Source organism: Diospyros lotus, chromosome 9 (assembly GCF_014633365.1).
Source record: "Diospyros lotus cultivar Yz01 chromosome 9, ASM1463336v1, whole genome shotgun sequence".
Lineage (NCBI taxonomy): Eukaryota > Viridiplantae > Streptophyta > Magnoliopsida > Ericales > Ebenaceae > Diospyros > Diospyros lotus.
In genome coordinates this window covers 32,574,767-32,599,340 of record NC_068346.1, presented here as the reverse complement: position 1 = coordinate 32,599,340, position 24,574 = coordinate 32,574,767, and the positions used below count along the sequence as shown (strand labels likewise).

The following is a 24,574-nucleotide window of genomic DNA, read 5'->3' as shown; positions in this document are numbered from 1 at the left end:
TTCAATCCTTCTCTCATTCTCAGCTCATCACTTTCATTCACAAACATCGCCTGAAAATGGCAATTGGTTCCACAAAGCCACTGTATACACTCATTTGTACCTACACTTTACTACTTATATCCGCCCTAGCTGATGCTAGGATTCTAGGGCTCAATTCCACCTCAGAATCCGACGAATCCCAGGTCTTCCTATGGCCTCTGCCCTCCAATTTCACCTTCGGCAACGGCACGATCTCCATTGATCCCGATCTCTCGCTCGCCTTCTATTTCAACGGAGACAATTCCACGGTTTCCACCATTGTTGAGGAGGCCTTCAGGAGGTACAAAGCCATCATATTCAAGCACAGCTCCAGCTTTTCCAAGTTGAGACTGACACGCGATTTGCCCTACGATATCAGCGAGCTCAGCATCATTGTTCGCTCTGATAAAGAAGAGGTGGCTTGGATTCCGCTCGAAAATTGAATGATTTTAAGGGAATTTTACGCGGAGTTAAACGTCTTTTTGTTTCAAGTGGTTTTGAGATAGGTTTGCTGTTGTTGACAGCTTAAACTTGGTACGGATGAGAGCTATTCTTTGACGGTGGCCAAGGGCGATGACCATTCTATTGTTGGCGGGGCCAAGATCGAGGTAAACACAGACGAGCTTTAATCCTAAGCTAACGTACGAGGTAACTGATAGCTTAAAGAAGACTGGATGGAACGATTATCAATTTGAATTTCTCTTCTTTAGAATCTTTTCTCGATTCTGATTCCGCCATTGCATCTAATTCTCTAATGATGTCCAAATCCAAACTTCAACTGGATTAATGAAAAATTTTAATATGGAATTTTCCTCAAATTTCTTTCGAACATGTATCAGGCATTGAAATGGGCGTGCTCTTGTTCTTCCGTAAGGTTATCAAGTGTGACAAGCTGACATTCTTGCGTAAAATTTGGTGCACGTGTGGTGCAAAAAAGCATCTTCGTAGCCTGTAGTTATCAACTCTTGATGAAAATTGATCGTCTTGGGATTTTCAGCTAGAAATCCTAATTAGTCTTAAAAATTAGATTTCGTAATAAGTTCATTTCTTATTTCTAGTTGATTTTCGGTTTAGTTTGTAATTCTATTTATTAGTTAGTTTCCACTTCTTATTAGGCAAAGAAACCTTAGCCTTGGTGAACAAGGAAAACAATCTATAAATAAGATGCTTGGCTTGTTATTCAAAGTGTGCAAATTACTTTTGGGAGACCAGTGAGAGTTAGGAATTGAGTGTAATTAGGATTTGGGTTTAGAGAGAGAATATTGAGTTTTATAGTTGTAAACTTTACTACATAGTGATATTTTTTTTTCTATTGTCCTAACGGTTGTGATTTTCTCTTTTAGAGTTTTTCACGTAAAAATCTTTTGTATTTGAATGTGATTGGATATTTTGTTTTTTATCTTATTTTTCAACAAGTGGTATCAGAGCTTTGGTTATTGGTTGCCTATTACGCAAAACATATGTCAAGCATGATGAAGTTTGATTTTGAAAAGTTCGATGGGAAGATCAATTTTGGCTTGTGGCAAATACAATTCAAGGATATCTTGATCCAATATGGGTTACACAAGGTGTTGAAGGGCAAATCAACTCCTGAAAGCTCTGAAAAATCTAGTAAAGAAACGACTAGTGCTAGTTCTGGAAAATCCGTGATGAGCGATGATGATTGGGAGGAACTTGATTTGAATGCTACAAGTACAGTTCGATTATGCCTAGCCAAGAATGTTCTTGCTAATGTTCAAGGAATATCTAGTGTGAAGGAACTTTGGGAGAGGTTTGAAGAATTGTATCAAGCAAAAAGCGTTTGCAATCGATTTTACCTGAAGGAGCAGTTTCACAAATTGCATATGACTGAAGGTATGAAAATTTTTGATCATCTGGGGGCACTTATGGAATTGTTGCTGAACTAGAAGCAATTGGAGTTAAAATAGATGATGAGGACAAAGCGTTAAAACTCATCTAGTCACTTCCATCTTCCTATGCACACATGAAACCTATCTTGATGCATGGGGGTCCAACTGTAAGGTTTGAGGAAGTGGCAAATAAATTAATTTCTAAGAAAAAGAGACTGAGAAGTGAAGATAAAACTTTTGAGGATTTAGCACTTGTTAGCAATTGGAAGGAGAACTTCAAGAAGAAAGTAATTTGCTAGAAGTACAAACAATCTGGTCATGTGAAAAGGGAGATGAAGATGTCCCCTAAAGAGATGGATACATCCTCATGGCATATCGCTAGACCACCAAAGTTGTCATGAAAGAGGATGTGATACTTCTAGCGGGTCCACAAGTTTGCACACAAGCATTGGCTTGGCGATGATGCAAGGTGTGTGGTGGAAAGGATGTCAATGGCTGAAAAGCTCCCAAGGAAGCCAAGCATGAGGGTTGCACCAGAGTTTTTCATCAAGGTATTTTTCGACATTGTACCGTGAAAATCTTAATGCGGGATGTGCCTAAGTGGTTGTACCTTTTATGGTAGGGTACAATGATCTTGGTGATTGAGGTCATGGTGATTATCGATAATAGATAGTCATGGTTGTTGCTGGAGAATGGATGAATGTTTTTAGGAATTCTTGCTGAGGTGGTGGTTTGTTGGGATTTTCAACAAGAAATCCTAATTAGTCTTGAAGATTAGATTTCCTAATAAGTTCATTTCCTATTCCTACTTGGTTTTTTGTTTAGTTTGTAATTCTATTTATTAGTCAATTTTCACTTCTTATTAGGCAAGGAAACCTTAGCCTTGGTGAACAAGAAAACATTCTATAAATAGGATGTTTAGCTTGTTATTCAAAGTATGCAAATTACTTGTAAGAGACCAGTGAGAGCTGGGAATTAGGTGTAATTGAGATTTGAGTTTAAAGAGAGAATATTGAGCTTTATAGTTGTAAACTTTACTACATAGTAATATTTTTTCTTTGTCGTCCTAACGGTCGTAGTCTTTCCCTTTTAGGGTTTTTCATGTAAAAATCTCTTGTGTTTGAGTGTGATTGGATCTTTTGTTTTTCATCTTATTTTTCAACAAATCATAACTTTGCATGTCAAGTCTAGATTATTCATGCAACATTTTTTGCTTTAATTATTTACAAAAGATATTTTATCCAAAAAAAAAAAAAAACTTATAAAATATATCTCTCATCTAATTGCCAAATTGGTCTGTACACTATAATAAAGCATGGAAGTTCCTTTGAGTGCTATCCATGTTGCTTTAGTATGCAATTATTAGTTCTACTCAATAACACAAAATTTAAGTTGCTGGATTTGTATTCTTTTTGATTTTAATTCTCTCGAACTTGAGAGTTGAGAGCACCATGTTGCATCTCTTAACACACGCACATGCATACACACACACAGAGATTACATTCTGTCTCTTTGGAAGCTCCTTGATGGAACAAAATTAATTTCAAAGGTGGTATGCATGGTTTGTCTTCTTCTTTTGGAAGAAAGTGTACGGGTGTGATGGTGAAGTTCAGAGTGTTGGGCCAGATAGAACTTTGCTTTGATTGATTGATTTAGTTTTTTGAGCAGGGGGTTAGATGGCACTGAAGATGGCCAAGGTATGTGAATTCTAGAATAAGAGTGTCTCTAATGTCAAGGGAAGTAAGACCAATAGAACACTTGGATCAACTATTGAGAAAGAAGGGGAGATTATGGAGGATGTTACTTAGAGAATCGAGGTAGGATAGTTAAAAGTGGAGAAGTGCATCCAACATTTTATGTGATATAAAATTCCTTTAAAGCTAATGGGAAGTTTTAACAAACGGCTATAAGACCACTTTATTGCATGGCTCAGAATGTTGGCAAATTAAGTGCCAACATGTGCAAAATATGAGTGACACAATATGAGTGTAGCAAAGATGGGAATATTATGATGGAAGGTCCATTGTGCCCCCATATAGAAAAAGGCAAAATAAGAGACGAAATTATACATAATAATGATGGAGCAGCGCCTATCAAATATAAGATGAGGGAGTCATGATTAAGATGGTTTTGACATGCTAGATGAAGACCAGTAGAAGCACCTGTGAGGCGAATACACAAAATGGAGGAAATTTGCAATAAAAGAGGGAGAGGAAGACGAAAGAAAACTCGTTGGGAAACCCTTATACATGACATAATATATAATTGCCCTGCAGAAGATATGATCGTGGATATAGAGATGGTTGGACGCCTAAATTCATGTAGCGTACCTCACCTTGTGGGATTAGGGCTTGTAATTATTGTTGTAAAAAGTATACTTGTTTGACCTCTTTATGTTGTGCTTTAGATGTGGGATGAAAAACTTACAGGGCGATGGCTAGTAGAAGCATTGCTAATCTGCTAGCCAAATTAGCTTAGGTTTCTAATCTTTGGGCTTAGGCCAAGAATGTTAGTAATATATATCAGACAGGAATCATGGGTTCTTGGTCCCCTTGCATAGGTAGGGGCAGATCTAACCATGACTATCCCCTCTATTGTGACATGGAGCAAACTAATACTTTTGCATTGTGAAGCGTCAGATCCATGTCCAATGACCCACTGGAGCCCCAGAGCTTGCCGCCAACCTACATTGGCATTAAGCTTCCGGGAGAAAGTGCCTGCCATGCAGCGGCATGCATAATCCAAGGTTGTTAAGATGGCTGAGAACTTCTAGCTTTAATGTTATGCAATGCAGTAGCCAAGGAAATGTGACACAGATGGGCATCTATTTGACAATTCAAGCACAGTTTATTCATAAATTCAATACTTTATATTGATTATATGTGCAAACATTAATTTCATTTTACTACATTTCTCTAAATATTGTTTGCATTGTATTTACTGCAGGCTAATTCTGTTTTTGGTGCTTTACGTGGTTTGGAGGTATGTTTTATTATGGCCATCAAATGATGACAAGATAATTAAAAGATAAATGAATTGTTCCTGACCAGATAGGCTGCTTTAAGCATCTATTCAATGTCTTAATGGTTGCATTGTCAAATATATGTCTTAAAAAGGATGATCTTTTTTTTCACTAAGATGACTAATATTTTTAGGAACTGAGTTTTTGAATAACATGAATAACTCATGCAGACAACCTATTATTGCACAATCATGCTCAACTTTTACATATCTGATTTTGAGGCTCACATGTGTTATAGTCAAAATAATGATGTCCTCATTAATCATGGGCTTCCTGATTGAGGTTATGTAACTAATGCAATGAAATGTGTCCTCCAAAAATAACATGTATGTTAAGTAGCCAAAAGGGTAATGTGAAGTTCCTTCTGGACTTCTTTTTAACACTTCTAACCTCTCTCTTAATTATTTATTTTTTATTTTTTTGGATAAGTGCACTTGAACTTCCATTTATGCTTGTTCCACAGACATTCAGCCAATTATGTGCTTACGATTATGTAACAAAAACTGTGCAAGTATACAAGGCACCATGGTACATACATGACACACCAAGATTTGCATATCGTGGACTTCTCCTTGGTGAGTTCAGTTCTTTGACAACATGGGAAAGTGAATTGTCTATAATTCCATACTGAAATATTTTGATGCTGATGGTGTTTAATCTTGCAGATACTTCAAGGCACTACTTACCTGTCAATATAATTAAGCAAATAATTGAATCCATGTCATATGCTAAGCTGGTAAAAATTATGCTCATCATTTCTTCTTCTGTTTGTATTCAAATTAGAATTTAATGCACATTCTTGTCTAATTATCATCCTATCTCTTCTTTGTAATCCTATGTGCAATTTTTTTCACTGAGAATTGCATTCAGTAGAATGTGCTTCATTGGCACATCATAGATGAGGAGTCATTTCCACTAGAAGTGACTACATATCCAAATTTATGGAAGGGGGCGTATACAAAGTGGGAGCGCTACACCATAGAAGATGCTTATGAAATTGTCAAGTAAGTTTCCTGTATCCTATCCTACCATTAGGTACATGAGCTTTAAGTAATAATAAAACCTTTTTCCATATCCTTTCCAATGTAAAAGATAACTTTTAAGATAATTTTGTCATTATATATATTTATGGTAAATAAACTATACTTTCTTTTCCTTTTTCCTTTTCCTGAGGCAAAGTCCAACATGTAAATATGTTCTGTATCTTCTACTTCCACTTACAGCATGCTGGAAACTATTCAAATTGTCATCATGCCTCTAATTACTTGTTAGAGTAGTGACTCCTTTAGTAACTGGGTAATCTTGCAACGAACATAACGTAAAGAAATAATGCGCTGATTGGGGATTGTATTGTCAATGTGACTCTGAGAAGTTGAGAGATTATGAATGCTGTGCCACTGACCCTTAGTTAGGATAAGGTGCAGTTGATGATAATGATGACATCTTCTTGCCTCATAAGAAAGCTTAAACCATGTGATTCTTTACTAAATATTATACTATTCAAAAGGAGGGGGAAAAGGGAAATATGGTAAGACAACTGTCTATAAACAATTGTAAAAGGTAATGTTTTCATTTCCTTTTTTAGGAGTTAATATCTGCCTGTCTTGGAAAAAGATATGAAGTTTTAGTATAATGAAATGAAGATAGTATTGTTAGTAGTCTACTGAAACCGATCACCATGGTATCAGCAGCCACAGTTGTACTTTAGGTCTTTGTTTTAGTTGAAATAGAAGTGTATTTGAGAAGCTTTGTTTACTAGGTGTAAGCTTGTGATTTAGCTGTTAGCTATATGTTGGAGGTTATCTGAATCCCTTTTTGAGAGGAAGATGGGCTTTAGTTCTAGTGCTTTCCTTTATAATCTTGTTAAGTCTGTAATATATTGTATGTTGGGCAACAGTTGGTGAAGATACTTCTTATTTGATGCCGACAGTACCAGAATAAATAATAGAAATGTAAAATGGACTAGATTTTATGATGTGTGAGCTATTCTAAAACATAGCTAAGTAAACATGCTTTGGGTAAGCAACTCTCAGAAGTCATAAGTTGATACAGAATTGAATGAGTAGATCCTTATTATACCTTAAACAAGATTTATCTAGCTAGTTTGCAGTTTGATTCAAGTAACTCAATTGCCTGTCTAGACAAAACAAAAACAGCATCCTCAGTTCCTCACTATAACTTTTACATTCCAGAATCTGTGGCTAATGGGGTATTTTCCATTAAACTCCCATAAATTAAAGACATAACCTTGATGAATCTGTGGCATTGGTCTGAGGTATTCTCCAGCCAGTGGTGCATGTTGATAAGCTTCTTATATCCATCCATCTGTCCACAAAAATTCTTTTCGATTGAAATTTAAGTTTCATACATCCAGAAAATTGAATGTCATTTAGTTGAACAAGTCCTTTCTGCAGTAAACTGCTCATCCATGTACAAATTAAGACATCCTTGTCATGATTTTTTGACGGCATAAACAGATAGTGCTTTTATTTTGTTCTGATAAGTAAGATACCACAAAGAAGCCACCAAAGAGAGGGCAGCAAACCCGTACAAAACACCCAGCTCATAGATTCTGCTTATTCTTAATAGCTTGTTCAACTTTTCTGGCATTATCCTCTGTTGAGCTTGTGACTTTTGGTTGAGGGAATATGAACTACTGTATGTGCCTTCAAACTGAAGATTGTTCACTTCTCTAGCATGTGTTGCTATAAAAAGAATGATCAACAATATCAACCAATTTACTATACTCATGGTTATAAAGACTTGTACTCCTTGTCCAAGAAGAAATTTCGGTTCAAGGATTTATAACAAGATTGTAAACATTACTTATATATGAAAATATTGTATGTACTATACTCCAATTTTCCCTTTACTGCTATTGTTGATGTTGGTGCCATTCTTGTTTCCATAGAATGGTGGAAGGCATAAACCCGGGAAGGTTTTTCAATGAGTCATACCATTTCTTCTCTGACTGGCTCAGAGATACCTGCTATTACCATGGTGCAACAATCTAATGTATCTTTTGAAGACAAAGGCACTAACTGGTGTCTGTGCAAAAAATCCTGATTGCCATGGATGCTAGAATTCATCAAGTTGAAAGGGGTGAATACTGATTACTTGTGCTGTTACTGGTTTATCTGCAGAGTTCCCATGTCAGTAATGCAGATTTATGTTTTTGATGGGCTTTGGTCAATGTCAATTTAAATAAGTAGTCATATAAGTTGTCTAAAATTCGTGTAACAAGGTTGTTTCATGGACTTGCAAGAAAGGACCATTCGATTTTCTGTTGAAAATACAGGTCGCTTGTTAGTTTCTTCTCTGCTTGTGGATCATAAATGCAACTTAACCTTAGACAATTATGCACCCCTGTGTTGGAATTCAGTAACATAGTCATCACCATCATCATAAACTGCACCTTATCCTAACTAAGGGTTGGTGGCACGGCATTATAATGTCAATTGACTTCTGAAAGTCACATTGACAATACAAATCCATGTAAAAGGACAATGTCGCAAAATTTTATGCTGGATGCCCTTTCCTGATGCAGCCCTCTAATGAGGGAATGATGAGATAAAAGTTCCAATAACTTCAGTAACATAAGATGTTTCAAAATTAGACACCTTCCCTAATTAGAGAGGACAACTAACACATGCATAAACTTGATTTTGTATTACTGGGCCCTATTATCCATCTGTATGTGTTGTGTTGTGGTGAATTGTGGTGCTGAATTCTCAGTCTTCCTTGCATCATCCAATAGAAAGTCCTGTATGCGTGCCTTATAATTTGCAATTCCACCATTTAGTTCCCATCATGGAACATTGGCAAAATATTGATCTTTCTGGAATAGGATGTGCTGGTTGTAGGATGGAATTGTATGATTGTCGTTCTCTAACAAGAGCTCTAGTTCTACCATTTGAGCTGGCTGTTTCAAATTACATTATCCTGCCTCTAGTTTATTTCATATATGTGCTTCATGAATTTTTATTTCCAGAAAAAAAAAAAAAATTATGCATTGTCTTTTTTTCCTCAAGTTATTTAATTCATCTTGTGTGTCTTTTCCTGTTTCTTTGTTGTTTTCCTATTTCATGCACTTGTGTGTAATATTCTAACAGTATGTTACATTCCATGTCTCCCTGCCGTCAAAATTTTGAAGCTTTGCCAAGATGAGAGGTGCGTCTTATCTTTGAATTTGTTAGCCTTGGAGTTGGTATTTCCTTTATGTATAAGTATGTGCATTTATGGCTCAACCAGATTTCTACTCCTACAGTTTTCTTCTTGTCCTTCAAAGACATAGTCTTCTAGTGCATTTTTTTTTGGGTAAGCCCTTTTTCTCAATTAACATTGACTAACTTTTTCTCAGGTATCAATGTTATGCCTGAGGTGGATGTACCTGGTCATGCAGAATCATGGTAAAAAATTACTAGAGATGAACTTGTGCTTCTAATCCCTTTTTGTTCTGTTTGATAACTAACTTTGGTTCCTTGAAAATTCTGAATGTTTGAAAAGATTATTATCTTTCCATGCCAAATGGGCTTTGTCTTGTCTCTCTCTGCTTTGTGCTCTTGTAGTATTTTTTGTTGCAAAGCAGAATGTTCTAATATCTTTACATACTGGTAGTGATGTTCGTGTAGAGACTTATGCTCTACCGCATAGAAATGACTTCATGCTGGTAGCAAAATTTTTTTATGCACTGCCTGTATTGCCCTAGGAAATCTATTTTGCATAAAGCACAGCTGGATGCATGAAATAGACATTAATAATGACAGAAATGCAGGTTGCAGATTTGTAGGTCTTCCCCATTTTTCCTCATTTTTGTGAGACCTGTTATCCTGGGGGATTGTGGTTCAAATTTACTTTGGATAGTGATGCTATTATATTTTTCACATTAACCAGATCATTATTTCCCAATATTATGTTCGGGGTAAGTCAACATTATTATGTGACAACAGCTAGTTATTTTTGAAATCTGAGGCTACTGAGAAAACTGAGCTTTAGCAAATCCTACTTATACATTTTTTCTCCTAAGAAGATTAATCGGGATTATTCACCAATCAAACATGTTGGAATTATTAAACTGCCAGTCATCTCTGAACTCTAAAGCTATTTAAACCAAGCTTTTGCAAACCCAACATGTACCTTTTTCCTGAGAAGATTATTCAGGATTATTCAATAATCTAGCATGTCAGAATTTTTCATGACATCCTTTGAAAAACTTAAATGCTGAAAACATCCTTTGAGTTGACATATTATTTATTTGCTTTCCCTGCAGGGGTGCTGGGTATCCTGATCTTTGGCCTTCACCCTCCTGCAGAGAGCCTCTGGATGTTGCAAAAAACTTTACTTTTGATGTGATTTCTGGAATTCTGACAGGTTAAACTCTATTGGCACAATTTATCTATTTTGTTTTTCTTTTTTGGGGTCAAAAAATGCTATTTCTTTTTACACAGTGTAATCAGTATGTCCTATTATCTTTTTGGATTTTTTTTATAAAAATACTACAATTTTAAAACTTACTTTAAAAAAGTACTACAACTTTCAAGCTACTTATAAAAATACAACAAATTGTTCCAAGTCAGCATTCATGATGGCAGGGAATTTTAGACAGGAGGAAACTCGCTCCTGGAGGAGCCAGTTTCTAAGTTTCTCACTCCCGACAGGAGTGAGTTCACAAGTCCAAGTGCTTTTGCACTTTTGCACTGCAGGTCTTTCAGCACTAGTAACTCGCTCCTATGAGTGAGTTTCGTTCTGGATAAAATTCTCTGCCATCATGGATGCTGATTTGAAACAATTTTTAGTATTTTTAAAATATTTTGAAAACTATAACTTGCTGACCTCAGGCACTTTTTTGTATTGGATAACTCCCCTGAGAATTATGTGATGTGCCTCTTTCTATGGCTCCTATTACAAATTGAAATCTACAATATGCTAAACCTCCTGCCCATGAGCCCTCTTAACCCTGAAAAGGACGACTTTTATCCCTAAGAGCTGTTATCTTTATACTAAAAAAGCATGTTTGTAATGGTTCTTATGAAAACTTATATGCCCAAATATAATTTTGGTGTCAGCTTCATCTGAAGATTCTTTATATGCAAGCATTTCACAGATAACTACATAACTTGTAATTGGAGTGTACTTCATATTATCAACTGCTTTATCCAGCTGGATTCCCCATGGTTCATAGATCAGAAGGTTGGCTGCCACAGTGCCACACGATATTTATTTGCATTTACTTCACATGATATATGCATTAATTAAGAAGTATGCAACCAAGAATAAAAGATTATTCATTAAACTTTAAATTTTGAAACTGTAGTATACATAGCATGCCAATGCACAGTGGGAAAATATGAGATCTCCCTTCCTTCATCATTGCCTGAAAAGCTATGGCTGTACTAAGCATAAGAAATTTCTGAGTGCTATATGCACAGTTGGTTTCTAACTGGAAGTTGTTGCTCAGGGCCATGCCAACATCTGGTTGCTTCAAGAGCACATTTACTCATCCAAGTTATCCTTGTCCAACTACTGTAGTTTCTTCCTAGCATTATACTAGTTGTGCTTTACATCTTAGGTAGTGTTTGTTAACCATTGTACGAGACAAAAAATGTAAGATATGGGAAGCATTCTAGACTTTTTAGCTTTCCAACATATTTGTTAAACTTATCTAACAATATCTGAAAAAACCCTCACGTGACTCTTATCTAAATTTTTACAGATAAATTTATCTTACCTTTTATAGATAAGCCCAAATTACCCATATACCCTTGTATAAAACTCTCACCCTTTTCTTTTCACATCTTTATCTTCTTCCGCACCCATTTCTTTTCACATCTTCATCTTCTTCCTCTCCACCGAACTTTCCCCTGTTCACCAATTTCTTCATCTTGGTGTTTGTAGAACTTGTCCTAGTACTTGTTGCCATTATCAATCCCTAGGCGACTAGATCGCATAGCCGCCCAAACAGCGCTATGTCACGGGCAAACAAGGACGAACGATAACGCTGGAATGGTGGCTAGGTGCAATCCTCCCCTCATCTCTGTCGCTCTATCCCGATGAAATAGATTGGGGGCTAGGTTTCGTTCAAGCTTCGAAATTTATAGTGTTCAGAATGAATGGAAATTAAAATTTAAAGTTGATTGGAAATTTCTAGATCGTCCCCTTCCTTCGATTTTCGATTTTCCAGATCTTCCTGCGATCTTCTTCTTCCTCTTCTTTCTTCTTCTTCGATATTCCTTCATCTGCTGGTCTTTTTTTTTTTTTTTTTAATTTTATGTTTTGACAATTTTTAATTATCTAAGTGGAATTATTGTAATTCCACCAATAATTATTTCTACTTTTTAGAATCTATTTTTGAACATGGATTTAGAAAATAAAATATTATTTTTTATTTTTATTTTTTGACAATTCACATTAATAATAAAATACTATTTTAAACATAATTTTGTTGTTGATATTAACATATAGTTTTGAATGAATTTAGTAATAGGAATATTTTAGCAAAAAGCTCTTATTTCAGTGTTTATCATATGCATTTAACAAACATATGGAAAGAAAAAGTACAATTCTCAATGGATTCTAAAAAATTTAACAAACAGTTTGATAGAAATTTTGGAATGCTTCTCAACCTTATCTTGATCATTCCATATCTTGGCCTGAAAAACATTCCAACCTTATCTTGAATCTTGCTCATTTTAACAAATGTTACCTTAATGAATAATCTTCACCTTCCAAATGTACCATGCATTTGTCTTGTATGCCTTTAGACTAAGAATTCAGTTTCCTGCAAGAAGACTGTGTGTTATGTTATCAGAGGTAATCAGAAATTCTAACTTGGGATAATTCATTCTGCAGATATGAGGAAAATTTTTCCATTTGAGCTCTTCCACTTGGGTGGTGATGAAGTTCATACAGGTTAATGGCTTGATTGGTTTATTATTTGGGGAACCTCTTCCTCTATTTACATTTATACGGACACCCACACACATATATCTGCAGCTAAACTTCATTTATCAATTAAAAAAATGCACGAAGACCTGCTTGCTAGTGAAAATTTCCTTATTGCATGAACTGTTTAAATTAAATTAGCATTCAAAATAAATGGAGAATTCAATTTGAATTGGTTTGGTTGTTGAATGGATCACATTTTGAATGTTCTAATTTTATGCTCAAGTAATTCTGTGTTGAAAGAAGTGTCAGATTAAAAGCTTTTTAAATTTTTGAGTTGTTTCAATATTACAGTGAAATGCTTATTCATCTCTCCGTGGAGTTTGTAAATGGGCTAATTCTAGAATAACCTAGTTCACCTTTTCGGGACAATCTGGTGTACCTAATGGTTTTTCTTGTCCGATCTGACATTTTAATTTCAATCTAGAGTGAAATGGGAATGGTTAAACTGAATAAGATTAGTAAAAGAGATAAGATCATAAGCCAAAGATTAAAATTAATTCTTCTGCACATTTTTACTTTTTTTTGTCCATTAAAGTAGTTTGAGTTTGAATTAATAATTTATTCTGCAATTTTCTGTATAACTTCTGGAATATGTTGTGTTCAGCTTTGAGCAATCATGTTAAGAGTAACTGTTGGAGAATGAACCTGGGTAAAGAGTCCTAGATAAGGTGGTCTTGGTGTTTGAATAGTGGAAGGATAAGCAGCCAATTATCCAGGAAGTTATCAGATTATCAAGGAGCCAAATAAATAGGAGATAAGAAGATATGTGCTACTTAAAGATAAAATTTTTTATATCATATTTATCTGTAACCTATTTTAATTAGAAGTTGCATCATATATCTGGTAGGATTAGGAGTAGAAAAACGTATCTTTGCTGCTGTATTTATATGTCATCCATTCAAACAAACAGTGAGTTTGATTGATTTCATCTTGCTTCATACCTAAGGTTATTCTACTTAGGTTATTTTGGTTTTGTTCATGGTATCAGAGCTCGGTTAAACCTAGCCGGAATATTCAGAGATCATGACCACATCAAACCTGGAGAATGCAGCTCACACAACCTGCAGAATCCTCACTTAGTCCAAGCTCTCAACCTGCAGTAAATCTGGCTGCAGTGTTTCCGGCTGTTCATCTATCATCAGATTGCCACACCTTTAGTTTGGTAATTAAAGGCAAGGGTAAGTATGGCTACCTATTAGGAGTTGTCTCAATTCCACCAAAAGATATTACTGATTATCAAAGATGGGAGGTTGAAAACTTAATAATCATGGCCTGGTTTATCAACTCAATGGAGCCAAAGATTGGTCGAACATATCTCTTCTACAAGACTGCTGAGGAAGTGTGGGATGCTGTCCAAGAGATCTATTATGATCTTGAAAACACAGCCCAGTGTTTTCAGATTAGATCAGCAATCAAAACAACTAAACAAGGTAATCTTGGTGTAACCGAATACTATAATACCTTGTTAGAATTGTGGCAGGAGATGGATCTTTCTATGATCCAAGTTGGGAGTGTTCTACTGACAGCCAAAAATACAGCAAGATGTTGGAGAAAGAAAGGATTTTTGACTTTCTCTAGGGACTCACTTCAGACCTAGATGAGGTCTGTGGCCACCTACCTGGCACCAAACCTCTTCCCTCTCTTTGAGAAGTATTTGCAGAGGTTAGAAGAGAAGAAAGCAAGAAATGAGTGATGCTTACAACAACAGAACCAAGTGCAAGCTCTGCCCTTGCAAGAGCAACAAAAAGGGAAGACAATCCTAAGGAAAAACAGTGGTGTGACCACTGTAATAAGCCCTACCACATAAAGATACTTGTTGGAAATTGCATGGGAAACCAGCAAACTGGAAGCCAAGGAGTAAAAGGGAGAGAGAAAAATCAGCTTACATCTCAGCACTTGTTCCTAACACTGATAGAGGTATAAATCTGAACACTAAACAGGTGGATTTTTTGCAAAAGCTTTTAAGCAATTCTCACCTAGCAAAAGAGTCAGATGCCTTAGCCACCAATCCTACTGCATTGGTGGCACAGAAAGGTAATCTAGCACTCTCTTTGTGGTCTAGAAAATTAAAGGGAAGTTGTTGGGTTGTAGACACAGATGCATCTGATCATATGACCGGATCTACAACCACATTCAATCAACTTCAACTCAATGATAAAGAGTTAAAAGTTCTTATGGCAAATGGTACTATGGCTTCAGTTAGAGGGAAAGGGGATGTATATGTGTCTGGTTTGCAACTTGCTATCAGTTAGCAAATTAACTAAGGACATGGATTGCAGTGTAACTTTTTACTCCTCTCATTGTATTTTTCAAGACTGGTCTTCGGGAAAGATGATTGGCAATGTTGAGGAAAAGGATGGGCTCTATTGGGTTTCAAAGAACAAGGCTTCTCCTACAAATCAATTACCACAATAAAGAGAAATTTTGTTGTGGCACAAATGCCTTGGTCATCCAAGTTTTTCATACCTAAGACTAGAAATGGCAAACGGGCCGGGCCGGCCCGCCACCAAGTGGCCCGCGGGCCAAGCGGGCCGGGCCAAATCGGCCCGCTTAAAAACGGGCCAGCAGATTGCTGGCCCTAGCCCGGCCCGCGGGCCAAGCGGGCCAAACGGGCCCGCCAAATTTTTGAAAGTCAGAGACAGGCAGCGTGAGCGAGGCAGTAAGCGAGAGATGGCGAGGGGCGCGGGCGACTGAGGAGCGAGGGCGAGAGCAAGAGGCGCGGGCCAGGGGCTAGGGCGAGGGCGAGGGCGAGGGCGAGCGCGGGCGCAGGCGAGAGCGAGGGCTAGGGCGAGCGCAGGCGAGGACGTGACAGAGGGCGAGCGCGGGAGAGGGCGCGGGCGAGCGCGGGCGCAGGCGAGAGCTAGGGCGAGCGCGGGCGAGGACGTGACAGAGGGCGAGCGCGGGCAAGAGCGCGGGAGAGGGCGCGGGCGAGAGCGAGGGCTAGGGCGAAACAGGGGCGCAGGCGAGGGCGAGGGCGATGACTAGGGCGAGGGCGAGCGAGGGCGAGAGCGAGACAGAGGGCGAGGGCGAGGGCGAGCGAGACAGAGGGCGAGGGCGAGGGCGAGGGCGAGCGAGGGCGAGAGCCAAGGGCGAGGGCGAGAATGACAGAGGGCGAGACGAGGGTGAAGGCGAGGGCGAGGGCAAGGGTTAGGGTTAGGGTTAGGGCGAGGGCGAGAGAGAGGCGAGGCTAAGGGTGGGGGGGGGTTTTGTGGGCCGCGGGCGATTAACGGGCCGGCAGGCCAAGCGGGCCAGCCCGGCCCGCCACCATTTGGCCCGCCGGGCCAAGCGGGCCGGGTCAAATCGGCCCGGCCTTAAATGGGCCAGCAAACTGCTGGCCCTAGCCCGGTCCCGGGCCGGGCCCCAACGGGCCAGCCCGTCGGGCCGGGCCCATTTTGCCATCTCTACCTAAGACGTTTGTATCCAAGTTTATTCATCAATAAAGAGAAATTAATGCTTCAGTGTGAACATTGTATTCTTGCCAAACAAACACACAACTCTTATCTACCTCATCCTCACACACCATCCAAACCCTTTTACTTGATTCACAGTGACATGGGGACCAGCAAGAGTTCCAAGCTTGTCTAGTGCCTGATGGTTTGTTACCTTTATTGATGACCATATTAGGGTTTATTGGGTATATCTTATGAAAGAAAAATTTGAGGTGTGTGTTGTCTTTCAAAACTTTCACAAGTTGATCCTCAATGTATTTCAATCCTCTATTTGCATTCTTAGTATTGACAATGGCCATGAGTATTTCTCCTATTTGTTTACCCAATATCTTACCACACGAGATTTTTCATCAAAGCACTTGCTCTTATACTTCTCAACAAAATGGAGTGGCTAAGAGGAAAAATTGTCATTTACTTGAAGTTGCTCGCTCCTTAATGTTCACTAGTGCTATTCCTAACAGATAATGGGGAGAAGCTATTCTAATAGCTTCTTATTTGATAAATTGGTTGCCTTCTAAAGTGCTTAATTTTCAAACTCCCTTACATAACTTGCTGAGTTTTTTCCCTCATGCTCAAATCCTAAGTTCTCTCCCTCCAAAAGTATTTGGTTGCATTGTTTATGTTCATCATATCAAACCTAATCATCATAAACTTGAACCAAAAGCCATCAAGTGTATCTTTCTTGGCTACTCTCCTACTCAAAAGGGATACAAATGCTATTGTCCCCTATCACAAAAGTTCTTTCTCAAATGTGATGTAACATTTGTTGAGCATGAATCCTATTACCCAAGTGGTTCCATTCAAAAGGAAACACCAAGGGAAGAAGGTCATTGGGATCCCACAATGTCTATGCCTATGTCTCTTCTTTTCTCTCACCTTTCTTGGGTGTTGATCTAACACAAGCTGTTGCAGCTGATTCTCCTCAATCAGCTACAGTTGAACAGCCAAAATCAATCAGTCCTAATTCTATCCCCTCTCTTAATCTTCCTTCAAATCACCACCTCACCTAATCGGCTAAACCTATGGTTACTAGTCCCGAAGGAGAAGCCTACAAAGGTCTACTCTAGAGGACAAAAAGGTCCTACTCCTCAACTCAACCAATTATTAGAACTGAAGGGTGGTCCAACAAGTGAGGAGAACATCGAGGCTGATTGTGATTGGATATTCCTATTGCTATTCGGAAGGGGGTAAGATCTTGTGTTAAGTATCCTATCTCTAACTACTTAACATACTCTAGATTGTCTCACCAATTCAGGGTTTTTACCACAACAATTGATGAAGTGGATGTCCCACAAAACATTCAAGAGGCTTTAGAAAACCCCAAGTGGAAGGATGTTATGGAAGAAATGAAGGCTCTCATTGGCAATAATACATGGCAGATTGTTGAAATTCCAAAGAATAAGAAGATTGTTGGATGTAAGTAGGTATTTTTTGTCAAATACAAGTTAGATGGAAGCATAGACAAATATAAAGCAAGGCTGGTGGCTCAAGAGTTCTCCCAAATCTATGGGATAGATTATGAGGAGACTTTTGCTCCTGTGGCAAAGTTAAATTCCATAAGAGATCTGTTATCTATTGCTATCAATCTTGATGGGGAATTGTTTTAGCTAGATGTAAAAAATGTTTTCCTAAACAGAGAGTTGGAGGAAGAAATCTATATGAAGATTCCACCTAGATTTGAGAAATGAGAGAATGTGGGAAAGGTATGTAAACTGTGCTGATCGCTTTATGGATTAAAACAATCTCCAAGAGCATGGTTCAAAATTCAGTTCAACTCTTATCGAGTTTGGGTACAAACAAGGAGAAACAGACCATACATTATTTACTAAACATGCAGCAAATGGAAAAAGGGTTATTTTGATTGTGTATGTAGATAATATTATTATTGCAGGTGATGATTCTCAGGAGATTACTGCACTTAAACACAGATTAAGAGGAATTTGAGGTTAAAGACTTGGGTACCATGAAGTACTTTCTTGGGATGGAGGTAGCAAGGAGCAAACAAGGCATTTTAATCACTCAAAGAAAGTATACTCTTGATCTTCTAAGAGATATTGGGATGCTAGGAAGCAAACCAACCCACACACCCCTTGAGAGAAACTGGAAGTATAGAATAACTGATAATGATCCTCTTGTTAACAAGGGAAGGTATCAAAGGTTAGTTGGGAGGCTAATTTACCTATCTCTTACTCGTCTAGATATTGCCTATGCTATGAGTATTGTGAGCCAATTTATGCACTCACCTACTCAACAACACATGAATGCAGTCTATCATATCTTGAGATACCTAAAGGGAACACTTGGAAAGGGATTATTGTTTCAAAAGAGTGATAATAGAGGTGCTAAAGGATTTGTTAATGCTGACTGGGCAGGATCCATAGTGGATAGCCCATCAACATCTGGGTTTTGCACTAAACTTTGGGAGAATCTAGTCACTTGGAGGAGTAAGAAACAATCAATTGTGGCAAGAAGCAGTGTCACAGCCTAGGCAACCACCTTCAAAACGTTGTTGTCTAGCCCAGACTCATATACCCAAGACTCCTCCCTAGCGGACCGATGTGGGATTCCCAACATACACCTACAGTAACACACGCCCCTCCCTCACTCGGGAGTGCAGTGTCCCCACTGCAGTAGTGCCCCTGGGCCCACCTGTCGGACCAGTGAACCTGGCCTCGATACTATACTGTCACAACCTAGGCAACCACCTTCAAAAGGTTGTTGCCTAGCCTAGACTCATATACCAAAGACTTCCCCCCTAGCGGATAGATGTGGAATTCCCAGCACACACCTACATTGACCGATGTGGGATTCCCAGCACATGCCCTGAACTCCCCCCTAGCGAACTGATGTGGAATTCCCAGCACACGCCTACAGTAACACACGCCCTCCTAGGTATATGAGTCTAGGCTAGACAACAACCTTTTGAAGGTGGTTGTCTAGGCTATGACAAGTAGTGCAAAGGCAGAGTTTAGAGCAATTGCCAAAGGTATTTGTGAATTAATTTAGTTGACAAGATTGATGGAAGACCTACAAATGCCCTTAACTTCACCAACAAAACTTTATAGTGACAATAAGTCAGCTATAAGTATTGTTAATAATCACATCCAACATGATAGGATGAAGCATGTTAGGATTGATAGAAGCTTTATCCAAAGGGAAATTGATCAAGGAGGAATAAAACTGACCTATCCACCTATTGCAAGTCAAGAGGCAGATATATTTTATGTCAAGACTGGGATTTGAATATCTTATTGGCAAGCTGGGAATGAGACATCTATTCACCAGCTGGGGGGGTTGGTTGGAGAATGAACCTGGGTAAAGAGTCCTAGACAAGAAGGTCTTGGTGTTTGAATAGAGGAAGGATAAGCAGCCAATTATCCAGGAAGTTATTAGATTATCAAGGAGCCGAATAAGTAATAAGAAGATATGTGCTACTTAAAGATAAAATTTTTTATATCCTATTTATCTATAACCTACTTTAATTAGAAGTTGCATCATATATCTAGTAGGATTAGGAGTAGAAAAACATAGCTTTGCCGCTGTATTTATATGTCATCCATTCAATACAAACAGTGAGTTTGATTGATTTCATCTTGCTTCATACCTAAGGTTATTGTTCTTAGGTTATTTTGGTTTTGTTCAGTGACTCACAAATTCGAATTTCTTGATCAATTCACATCTAGAGGCTGCTGCTATTATATGTCGTTCTTCTATATGTCATTGTATATGGTTATAAGCAGGTGATTATATGAGAAACCTAGCAAACCACTGAGATGCAAAGAAAGATGTGCTTCTAGGTTTATAATTGTGTAATGTCATTCAAAGTCCATACTGATCTCTGTTACCATTATATAAATTTACATTATTTTATGAAGAGAATCTAGACCAAAGACTTTGTTTGTGTGTGTGTGTTTTATGTTCCCCTTTGTTCATGCACAGATGCACATGCACATTCATTTTAATGCGTGGGTTTGTTATAGACATGTACCTTTTAGTTGAAGTGATGATTTACTACTGACAAACTGCATATCTGACCTGATCTTTTTTTCATTGAAATGCTGCTATGCTGCAGATTGTTGGACCTCTACTCCGCACGTGAAACAATGGTATGTTATGTTCCTCACCTCTGGTGATTCTCTGCCATGGTTGTCAATGACACTTGGCATGCAATTCCTAAAGTTATTTTTTCCCTGCAGTTAATTTATAGTTACTACATACTGAAGCTAGAAACAGAATGTTGTAATCCAATCAGTTCAGGACATCCACAATTATGCATAACTATTTAAATTGTATTTGGTCATCACGCAAGTTATGTTATCATGGTTTGAAATCCATTCTGGAATTGTACACTGATCTCTTGGATTCACAAACATTCAAACATTGTGACTTGCAAAACAACAATAATCTCTAGTACCATAAGAAATATTCATTTAACAGTTACCACTTTATCTTTAGACATAATAACTGCAAATTACAATATGATGATTATTATTCAGAAAAAAGGAAAAATATTATGGTTATTTTTGAGAGATATAGAACAGGATTTTATCTTTCAAAATAAAAATGAAGAGCAAAAGCACTCGTACACATGCACACTGACAGTGTAGTATGTTTTATGTTCTTCGAAATCAGTCATATGTTCATCAGTTAATGACCTTTATGAGCCTGAGTTGATACTTAGTTTAGAGATTTCTATTTTATGTTTCCTAAATGTTGTTCCAGGCTTCAAGATCACAACATGACAGCTAACGAGGCATATCAGTACTTTGTACTCAAGGCTCAAGAAATTGCTGTATCAAAGAATTGGACCCCTGTAAATTGGTATGTCCTGACTTTATACCCAAACTAAAAGGGAAAAGAAGGAACATGGTTTCGATTTGTGAAGTAGATGGGAAGAAATTCTCAAGAGGGTTCTTTCTCAGTTGTTCTTTTCTTGAATTTATTAAGATTTTAGGGAAATTCATAGGCCAATGGAAATTGGGATAAGAGATTGTGAAATATCAGCAAATGTCTGTTTTGCTTATTATGCGTTATATTAGAAGCCCTTCAGTAATTCCACATGTACACTTAAGCTAATCAAAGGGTTGATAATTAAATAGGTTATGATATGTTCTTTTGTTTATAACTGTTACTAACACGAGGTTAATTCAGAGCAAATATGACAGTAAGGATTTCATCTTATCTCAGGGAAGAAACCTTCAATACATTTGCTTCGAAACTCAACCCAAAGACAGTGGTGCATAACTGGTGAGTGATTTTGATGTATAGTTTTGCAGTCGTACCAGTCCACATACACTGCTTGTAAACAATCTAATCTATATATGCAGGTTGGGTGGTGGTGTTTGTCCAAAGGCTGTTGCAAAAGGTTTCAGATGCATTTTCAGCAATCAAGGTATTTGGTATCTAGACCACTTAGATGTCCCCTGGGATGAAGTTTATAATGCTGAGCCACTGGAAGGTATAAATGATGCATCTGAGCAACAACTTGTTCTTGGGGGAGAAGTTTGCATGTGGGGCGAGACAGCTGATGCCTCCAATGTTCAACAAACAATATGGCCTAGGGCTGCGGCAGCTGCAGGTATGAAAGTTGATACTCCATCAAGGAACTAACTCTAGTAGGAACTCAAATGTACTTTGATGAATGTGAGTTGGTTGATTAAATATTTTGGTTCTGACATCCTTCTTGGGCTCCATTTGGGGGTGCACTGGCGTCTGATTCCTTTTGATATGAAAACTATGTAGAGAAGAGGTGGTTGTATAATAGTTTGATACTGCATGGTTGCTATACGTGAAAGGCACTTCCATACCCTCTTTTACATTACAAACTATAGTTGCTGCATGACCTGAGAGTCCTTTTTGGTGAAATACCTGCAAGTGCCAAAGTGCTTGAAGGACACAATTGGATACCAGACACGGCCTAAAAGACTTAAAAGTGCCACATATTGCTTCCGAACTAAATGCAGTGCAATGTCGAATGGGGTCTTAGTCTTCTATTTGATGATCTTGAGCTTGCTTGATCTTTATATATGGATGTTTGATCTTTTTCTTTTTTGCTTTTTTTATTGGGCTTTTCCATTTATTTTTTCATTTGGGTGACTCTGAAGCGTATGCTCACGACACTTACTAACATTTTTGTGCTGTAGAGCGTTTGTGGAGCAAGAGAGAGAGCATATCTGCAGGAAACATCACGGCAAGTGTATTGCCAAGGCTGCAATATTTTAGATGTCTGTTGACTAGGCGGGGTGTTCAAGCTGCTCCAGTTACAAATTTCTATGCTCGAAATCCTCCAAGCGGCCCAGGCTCCTGCTATGAGCAATAAGTCTTTACTCTATTTGCCTTTAGGTAAGGTAATGTTGTTCTATTTCTCTGATGATATTTAAGTGCAAGTGCAACATTGTGTTGGATTGGTTTTATTGTCATTTGGTGGTGCTGTATGGTACTTAATAAAAAGCTGGAAAAAGCAAGATTGGATTGCTATCTTTGAAAATTCAAAAAAGATTAGGGTTTTGCCATAAAAGCAGTGTATGATAATAAAAGGGGGGATTCCCATTCCCTTTCCCCTTTCCCTTTTCCCTTTCAATGGTGACTCTTTGTTTCAAATTCTAAGAATGGTAACTCACTAACTCTCCTCTCAACATTAAACTTCACCATTCTCAATTACTTTCCTCAGAAAAGGGGGGAAAAAAAGCATTTATTCAGTTCAGTGTCATATATTCTGTCTCTATGAATTCTTCAACAAGTTGTGTATGAAAACAAATGCATTGTAATCACTACTTCATTCCTTAAGTTTGATAAGATGACAAAAAGCCTTTGAATTTTGAGCGAAAGAAACTCCTCCTACAAGTAAAATGTGGCTCCCTTAATTTAGCCGCATCTTATATGGGATTCGGATAATTATTTGTCATATTTAAATAGAATTTAAAGGTGAAGTGGTTGATGATATTAATGACTTATTAGGAGTTCTCAAGGCTTATATATAGGGTGTAGTGTGAGCAGCAAATGTCAAGCTGGTGTTCCCAAGTTTATCCTTAGGAGGCAAGGGTTATGTATGGTGTCATCTTATTAATCTATTTAATATTTATTGAGAAAAATATAAAGAATCTCATATTCATTGACCATAGCCGAATATATATATCTAGGAAATCTCGTGATTTCTCCTGCCACCTAGTTCAATGACATATATATTATATATGGGACAAAGTACTTTCTAATTTCTGTCCATGTATATCTATCAATGTTCCATCATCTTTAACAAAAGAGCATGAAAATAATTCAATTCTTTTTGTGAATTTATAATTTTATTTAATCTTTTTAATTTTAACAATTATATTTAAATTAACTTAATTAGGTACAAGTTTATTTATTGATTCAAAGAGAATATGTTCATACTCACTTGAAATGTCAGGTATTATATAATAATAATAATAATAATAATAATAATAATAATAATATGTATAGAATTTAATATATATAAGAAAAAAATATAATTTGTTATACAAAATTTGTATATTTTTTTATTTTTTTTATATATTATATATATATATATTTTATTTATGTGTACATGTGGATCTCATAATAATTATTATATGATATATAATATGTCAATTCAATATGAGTTATCTCTCTAAATCGATTTTACATATTAGATAAAATTATATCTAATTAAATTAATTTGGACATAATTATTAAAATGAAAATAATTGGATAAAATTATAAATTACAAAAAGAATTAAATTATTTTCATGATTAGCCCTTAACAAGTCATGTTGGTTTTATCATTGTATTGGGCCATGCCACCTTTAATCAATCATCCAATCAAACTATTGTTCGAAATAAAATAAAAAAAAATGGGATTTAGTTCAAATTAGTCTAACTTTATCCAATTGTAACTAAATTTTAGCAAGTAAATGCCCCTTACATCTTCTAATGGTCTCCTATGAATCATAAGTTTATTTTATATGTTTTTCAGTATTTTGATGCCACATTGAAGTGGTGATTGTTTTGCTCAACAATTTTTTGATTTCCACACACCTTTTAATTCATTATAAGAACCTCAAGATAACCTTTGTGTTGCATTGTTGAATAGGGTACACCTCTTTCTTGGGTGGTGTATGAAATATATACTACATAAACAATTAATTTATGTTAAAATTGGGTACTTTAGTCAATTGAGGCTAATTTTTTGTTAACTAAAGATTTTCATAGGCCTTTCTCAACTCTCTAGACAATGTGACATTGACCATATGGTTAATTTTATTAAATCCGAGACGTCCAAAATGTTTTTTCAAAAA

The 24,574-nt window shown here is 37.2% G+C and overlaps 1 protein-coding gene across 1 annotated transcript; it reads left to right on the top strand.

Annotated features, from left to right (window-relative positions):
- On the top strand, positions 1 to 22,762 carry LOC127809993 (beta-hexosaminidase 1). The gene is made up of 15 exons (XM_052349208.1): positions 1 to 434; positions 543 to 626; positions 4,815 to 4,850; positions 5,354 to 5,465; positions 5,556 to 5,626; positions 5,764 to 5,894; positions 9,044 to 9,060; positions 9,251 to 9,299; positions 10,160 to 10,260; positions 12,739 to 12,798; positions 20,356 to 20,389; positions 21,006 to 21,104; positions 21,471 to 21,530; positions 21,611 to 21,861; positions 22,427 to 22,762. Exons 1-15 carry the CDS (start codon positions 57 to 59, stop codon positions 22,600 to 22,602), a joined length of 1,659 nt encoding a protein of 552 aa, XP_052205168.1. The 5' UTR covers positions 1 to 56; the 3' UTR covers positions 22,603 to 22,762.
- The last annotated feature ends 1,812 nt before the right edge of the window (positions 22,763 to 24,574 follow it).